The sequence below is a fragment of the Telopea speciosissima genome, chromosome 11 (assembly GCF_018873765.1).
Source record: "Telopea speciosissima isolate NSW1024214 ecotype Mountain lineage chromosome 11, Tspe_v1, whole genome shotgun sequence".
NCBI lineage: Eukaryota > Viridiplantae > Streptophyta > Magnoliopsida > Proteales > Proteaceae > Telopea > Telopea speciosissima.
In genome coordinates, this window is record NC_057926.1 from 30174388 (window position 1) to 30182566 (window position 8179).

The following is an 8179-nucleotide window of genomic DNA, read 5'->3' on the forward strand; positions in this document are numbered from 1 at the left end:
GTACCATTAATTTCCATGTCTCTATGCTTATCAATGCCTATTTCTCAATGCTTTGATAATATGAATGGTAATTCTATAACTTTTAGCATGAATGTATAATTTCCAGCATGCTTAGCATAATATGTATCCCCTTTACCATAGCATGTATGTTTTAAATTCCAGTATACTAACTATGCAGGGCAAAGCTTGATCAAGGTATGTCATCCATCCCTCTCTTTATGATTTTGTGTGTGATTTCCTATCGTCCTTGTTATTTTCAATTTAGGCTCAACAAAAAATATGCAACCTAGGGTAGAAGTCCAGTTTTTACTGGGTGGACCGGGATGCCTAACAAATTCCCTGGACTGTAGTCGGACACGACCCCAGCCTTTCGATTGGAGTTCTTTTGTTTTATTTTTAGACCCTAATCTAGGTGGCAACTCCTTTTTAATGAGACCTCGAGGTCTTGTTTCCCCCCTGAAACCCATCTGTCCTTATAGTGACGACTCCATTGGGGATATAATTGTCAAACTTTACCATGCCCATTGCTTGTTATTTTGCTGGAGCCTTTTTGTTAAGAAATGTTTTCTAGGATTTGATTGTACTAACATGCATCATGCATACACTTTATCACATACTCACTTCACGGATATATGGCAAACTATGTGAGCTAGCAATAGGACCAGAGTGCAGGCTCGCGGGGCCTCCATAGAGAATTCACACCCTTTAGATGATTACCTTTGTGCATAGAAAAGGGATGCATCAATGTACTGTTTGACCATCACGGTGCAGACCAGGCGTTAGCTATATCAGATGCTCCTTGCTATAGTAGGAGAACCATATGTCCTATTTCAGAACTATCCATGCATCATATAAAGACATAGAAAACCATACACCTAGGGTAGACACAACTACCTGTAATTGGTACTTTGGATCACTCATGAGAATTGGGGGCTTCAATTTGTTTGAAAATTTTGTGAACACCTTTGTTGTGAATCCTTTTATCCATGACATTGTGGGTCAGTTTAGGCCATAATTTCAACCTAATTAATTGCTACCTTTTTTGGCACCATTTTACGATCCGTAGAAACCCACCCGCTAAGGGCATGGAACCGAAATGGCCAGAGATTAGTAAGGAATTTAGAACCATCGATCATCAAACAACTCCCTCGATGATGAGTGATAACGAGGAAATGTCCAACAACCTTGACCAACTTCGATCTGCTATGTCTAGTTTAAAGAAAATAGTTAAAGAATTAAGTCTTGCTACTAGGAACCTACTACCACAGGTGGTTCTACAACAGTCTTCGGCCCAAGTTTCCCGAAGAACTGAACCAAATGTGGGAACCAATCATGACGTGGTCATCAATTCAAGTCCCCCACCTAATGTAGAAACTCCAGAAAATATATTTATTCGTGAGAAGGTTGAGAAGCTTGAACAAACTCTTATGAATGTCAAATCTGTAGAAGAGAAAATCATAGACATAGAAGTGATGTGTTTCTTCCCCAATGCTCATCTCTCATCTAGATTTAAATGGAAATCAGAAAGATTGAACGGGATAGGAGATCCAAAGGCTCACCTTCGATCTTTCATGGGTCAACTAAGGATCCAAGAATTTACTGATGAGCAATTAGGTCAAACCTTTCAATTCTCCTTGACCAAGCCAACACATAGATGGGTTATATCTTTAGACAGTTCACATACCTGCACATGAGAAGATTTGACCAAAGCTTTTAAGAAGCAGTACTCCTACAACATAAAAATGGAATTGACTAGGATAGACCTTGAAACCACTAGGCAGCAGCCCAATGAAGGCTTCTCAACCTATATGTCACGTTTTAGGGGCAAGGCCGCCCTAACGTGGGATAGACCTATGGAATAAGAACAAATACATATGTTTCTAAGGAATCCTCACAGCGAATACTGTCGGGTCATGTTCCCCTAATCTTTCCAGACTTTCAAAGCCCTAATTGATGTTGGATCTTGGATAGAAGATGCCATGTTTGACAAGAAATTGTCACTTCAGGATATATTTTTCTGTTTGCTAGAGGAGCAGTTCCTTGGAAAAGTGTGAAGCAAGGAAGCAACCAAAGACTACGTACGTCCTCAACAATGGAAGTAGAGGTGCTAGCATGCTATGAGGCAGTTTCTCACACGTCATGGTTACGTTATTTTATCACAAATCTCCAAGTTATTCCGTCTATTGAAAGGCCTATATGGATATATTGTGATAATGCTGCGGCAGTAAGGTTCTCCAACAACACATGCTCTGTGAGTCGATGTAGACACATAGAGATCAAGTATTTTATTGTAAGAGAGGATGCTCGGGATCGTCTTGTTTCGATAGAACACATTGGTACTGATAAGATGTTACCTGATCCTTTTACTAAAGGGCTTCCACCAATTGTATTTGTGGAACATGTTGGGAATATGGGGCTAATGTATATTTTTGTACATGATGTTTTATCTTATATGTTGCAACATTAAGATTGATGAATCCTGAACCTATAAAGTTTGCACACAATTTATGATAAGAAATGATAGATGCCCATTTAGTTTCAAGGCAATAATGTTTACCCCTGAATTGACCATGGGATTGATTCTAAATTGATCATTGGGATTGATTCTCAAAAGTTTTTAAAACTAACCACATTAAGGTTCATTATGAAAATGACAACTCATTGTAATACATGAAAGAGAGTGGCCTACTTATTGGACATGAACCGCCATGATTCGTGAGTTAGAGTTTCATTTTGAATGTTAAGAGAAACTAAAAGTTTCATGTATGATCATACAACATAGCAACACCAACATTTACTTGGCACGTGATAATTTGGGCCAAGTGGGAGAATGTTGGCTGATGTGGCACTTTTTATCACTTAAGTTAGTTTTGCTAAAAAGGTCATTAATGCACTTCCCTGTCCCATTAGGAAAACTACCTGATGGTGGTAGTTATAAGGGATAAGGATTTTGAGGGTTTTAGTCTTATGCATTTGATCACTCTTCACCATCAAGGAGTGCCTTTCTGTGAGAGATGAAAAGACTAGACAACAACCTTCTCTGTGCCATTGACGGGGTTCTACTGGACAAAGAGAATACATCGGTGAACAAGAAGTTGACCGGAGTTGATCGGAGACAATAGCGTCAGACGACTCCAATATTTTCTTGGGACCTTCAGGAGGTAGAGTGCATTACTTGTGTTTGATTTTGACCCTGATTGTGTATGGAGTTATATTAATAAGTACTTGTTCGGCTATGCCTATTTAGTAGGCTAATATGAAATGGAACAAAGACTTTTGAATCCCAAAATTACTCCTTTAACAATTCCTCTCTCCTACTCTACTTTACCCAAATTTTAATCCATTCCCCTCTTCTCTCTCTATCAAAATCCATCAAACCAATATAGGTAGACGTAGCCAACCAGCTTACGTGCCAAGTGTGTTCTAGGTAACCATCGCCCCCAACTGTTTACTTTAATAACTACATTCATAGAAATCTGTTTGATGGAAATTTTTTTGTTTTGTGTACATCATGCATCACTTTTGCTTAGTCCATAAAAATTTATCTCCTTTAAATAAAAGTGATATACAAAAAAGCATAGAATACTTAAAATGTTTGAAATGTGTTAAGTTTGAATTTCAAACTCAATTGTATATATCTTATTGTGTGTACAATAGGATAATATATACACAAGGAATAATTCAAACTCAATTGTATATATCTTATTGTGTGTACAATAGGATAATATATACACAAGGAATAATTCAAACTCAATTGTATATATCTTATTATGTATACAATAGGATAATATATACACAAGGAATCTTACATACCTAATCTCCTACTGGTAAACTCAATTGTATATATTTTATTGTGTGTATAATAGGATAATATATACACAAGGAATAATTCAAACTCAATTGTATATATCTTATTGTGTGTACAATAGGATAATATATACACAAGGAATAATTCAAACTCAATTGAATATATCTTATTGTGTGTACAATAGGATAATATATACACAAGGAATAATTCAAACTCAATTGTATATATCTTATTATGTGTACAATAGGATAATATATACACAAGGAATCTTACCTACCTAATCTCCTACTGGTAAACTCAATTGTATATATTTTATTGTGTGTACAATAGGATAATATATACACAAGGAATCATTCAAACTCAATTGTATATATCTTATTGCGTGTACAATAGAATAATATATACACAAGGAATAATTCAAACTCAATTGTATATATCTTATTGTGTGTACAATAGGATCATATATATACACAAGGAATAATTCAAACTCAATTGTATATATCTTATTGTGTGTACAATAACATAATATGTACACAAGGAATCTTACCTACCTAATCTCCTACTGATGTGGAAGATACTTACATAGTTACAGTATATCTTACCTACCTAATCTTCTACAAATATAGAACATATATATACAAAAAAAATCTATGGTAGGTGAATAGGATAAGGGTGAAACATGTACAATTGTAAGAAAATGTAAAGCTAAAAATCTTTCGATCTAGTTTTTATTTTTTCAAAGAAAAATGAAATTAAGATTCTATTTTATCAAATAAAAAAAGAATTTTTTTTAGATTCTAATGCAATTCATGGTCAATGGTCCATACTCATACTGAAGGGCCATAGAAGATAACGAAAACCGCTATTTGGTCTTGATACACCATAATTCGTACTTCAAATCCTAACGGTACAAGTGGACCCCTCAAATTTACGAAAGAAAAGTGAGTTGAGCGCATGCTTAGAGAATCCCACGTGCGAAGACGGTTATGAAACTGAATTCACAATGGCAGTTACATAACCATCCACAACCATCAAGAGAAGCTCCCCACTTGCGTCGAAAATCCCAACGATCCCGAAGATTCGTGGGAAGGACCTCTAACAATAAAGAGAATACATTACTCCATTATCTTTTTTCTATCATTCTCGATTTCTTTCAATTTTCTTTATTACTTAGTAGTTGTGTCACCGGCATAGTTTTCTCTGGTAGAAATCCTTGCACAACATTTAGTGCCATCTGTGGGAATCAGAGAAGAAAGACCTACGGAGATCCCACTATGACCAACACGAGAAACCAGTCTAGGATCACTGGCTGCAGCAATTCCTCCGCCAGGACCTCCTGCTGCTGGTCAGGGAGGAATCTTGCCCCATCCAACTGCTTCCCGGTAAGAAGGCGAAAATCTCATTCCAGAAGATGAGGAGCTGCCGCACCAGGAAGAGTCTTAGCCAAGACTCCCAGGGGACCCCCAAAATTACGTAACAATGGAATAGTTCGATGCGATGCAGGCCCACTGGGATGACAAGATAGAGCAGAAGTTGGAGATGCAGCGCGGCCTCTTACAGGGGATTCCCATACCCCCACCGCCGCCCAACGGAGAAAGATCTCGTTCACCGGAGTACAATGAGAACCACAGCAATCCAAACAACACTCGACGAAGGAATAGAGAGGTACAAGGAAACACCAAGAATCAAGATTCAGACATGACAAAGGTTGAGCAAGGCCTGAACGACAAAGTCTTGAAACTCCAAGACCAGATTCAAGAAGTCATAAGGGGAAAGAATCAAGCTCCTGTTCATAACTTTCACTTCACTATGGATTTAGCATTCATAGATGAAGTACGATTTGAGCCTCTCCCAAAAGGATTCAAGATGCCAGCCATAGAGCAAAATGCAGGAACCACGGATCCAAAGGATCATTTGGAAACCTTCAAGTCCCTCCTGTTCTTTCAAGGCGCTTTCGACGCTATAATGTGTAGGGCTTTCCCCTCCACCCTGAAGGGTACGGTGCGACAATGGTTCTCTCAGCTTCCTCCAAGTTCTCTCTCCAATTTCACCGACCTAGGGAGGGCCTTTTTGGCTCACTTCGTGAGTAGTAGGGTTCACAAGAAGACAACTGCCAATCTTCTTGCCATAAAGCAGAGCCCCGATGAGTCCATTAGGGGTTTTCTTACCAGGTTCAATAAAGAAGCCCTGGAGGTATGCAACTTGGACCCAATAGTGAAGTTCCAGGCATTGCATAGCAGAATTCGAGATGTCGAATTGAAGAAGTCCTTAATTATGGATGAACCAGGAGACATGTATGAGCTGTTCTCCAGATGCGAAAACTATATCAACTTGGCTGAAGTTCTTACGGCCGAGAAAGAAGATAAACCAAGAGGAGAGCCCAGGAAAAGATGGAGGAGGCTCCCCGGGAAGCCAACGTAAAACATAGTCGAGATGACAAAGATTTTAGAAGAAAGAAAGATGATGGGAAAGCTTGGGTCCCTAGAGCCTCTGATCTGGGATCCGAGCCAGTTTATACAGACCTAACTCACACCCGAGCACACATATTGAATGAAATCAAAGACCAGGTGACCCTATGGTGGCCAGCCAAGATGGTCAAGCCGCCACATGAGCGTAACAAGAATAAGTACTATCACTTTCATCAAGATCCCAGTCACAATACCGAAGAGTGCAAACAGTTGAAAGACGAGATTGAGGCTCTCATCCAAAGAGGACGCCTGGGTCAATTCGTCAAGAAAGAAGGAAACGAGCACAGGCTGGATTATCGTGCTCGGGAGCCAGAAGAAAAACAAAGGTCATCCCTGCAAGCTGATAAAGGAGAACTCCCCCGAGGAAAGCCCCATGCCAAGAATGTGCCCTTAAGGGAGATAACTACCATATTTGGCGGGCCTAGAAGGGGAGGAGAAACCTCGAATTCCCGAAAGCAGCATGCTCAGAGTGTATTGCAAGTCAAACCCACGGTCAAAAGAAGGAGAACGGGTTATCCCAAAACCTTCTCCGATGAAGATCTGGTGGATATTCAGACCCCCCATGATGATGCCTTAGTGATCAAGATGGTTATAGCCAATTGCACAGTGGGAAGGATCCTGGTAAATAATGGGAGCTCAGTTGACATCCTCTACTATGATGCCTTTGAAAAGATGCTCCTGAAACCCGAGATGTTAAAAAGAGTGGAGTCTCCCCTATACGGTTTCAATGGGGCCCCAGTACACATGGAAGGATCGAGGGAGCAACTGGTTACTGTGGGGATAGAACCTAAACTCTCTACGGTGATGATGAACTTCCTGATAGTAAAGGTGAATTCCACACACAATGGGATATTAGGGTGGCCAGGACTCAATGCACTACAGGCGGTGGTTTCCACACCACACCTAATTATGAAATTCCCAACTGAACATGGGGTGGGAGAATGTCGAGCAAGCCAAGTGGCAGCCTGACGTTGTTATGAAGGATACCTGAGAACCAAAGGAAAAGAACCGCAAATGCATTTGATCCACTTAGATGACAACCGAGATATCGATGAGCAGGAAAGAAGTGAGCCAGCCAAGGAGCTGGTCCCCATGGAGACAGTAGAAGGGGACGCAACGCACACCATCCAGATAGGCACAGGCTTGAGTAGCGAAAGAAAAACCGCCCTCATAAGCTTCCTGAGAACCAATGTAGACGTGTTCGTCTGGTCTGCTACTGATATGCCAGGGATAGATAGAAAGATAACTGAACATAGGCTCAGCATCTATCCCAACGCCAAGCCAGTGTTCCAGAAGAAGAGAACCTTTGCACCGGAGCGTCAAGAACAGGTGATTGAGGAAGTAACCAAGTTGCTTGATGCCAGCTTTATCGAGGAAGCTATATACCCAGAATGGCTTTCTAATGTTGTAATGGTATCCAAGCCAAACGAAAAATGGCAAATGTGTATTGATTTTACAGATCTAAATAAAGCTTGTCCTAACGACTACTACCCCTTGCCTCGTATTGATTTATTAATAGAAGCAACGGCAGGCTATGAAATGCTTTCTTTTATGGATGCCTACTCGGGGTATAATCAGATAAGGATGTATGAGCCTAATATATTGAAAACTTCTTTTATCGCGGGGAGAGATACATACTATTATATTCGAATGCCTTTCGGATTAAAAAATGCCAAGGCTTCCTATTAGTGTTTGGTAAACTATCTTTTCAGGAATCAAATAGGCCGCAATGTCGAAGTCTATGTAGATGATATGCTTCTAAAAAGCTTGAAAGCACAAGATCACATTGCAGATTTGAATGAGGCATTTCAGGTTTTAAGAGAAAGCAAAATGAGGTTGAACCCGGCCAAGTGTGCCTTTAGAGTCACATCAGGAAAGTTCCTCGGTTTTATGGTCTCAAGAA

General features: G+C 39.9%; 1 protein-coding gene across 1 annotated transcript; it reads left to right on the forward strand.

The window, feature by feature from the left end:
- The first annotated feature begins 6399 nt into the window (after positions 1-6399).
- Positions 6400-7245, forward strand: LOC122644940. Its single transcript, XM_043838298.1, has one exon. The coding sequence runs from the start codon at positions 6400-6402 to the stop codon at positions 7243-7245; it is 846 nt and encodes a 281-aa protein (XP_043694233.1).
- The last annotated feature ends 934 nt before the right edge of the window (positions 7246-8179 follow it).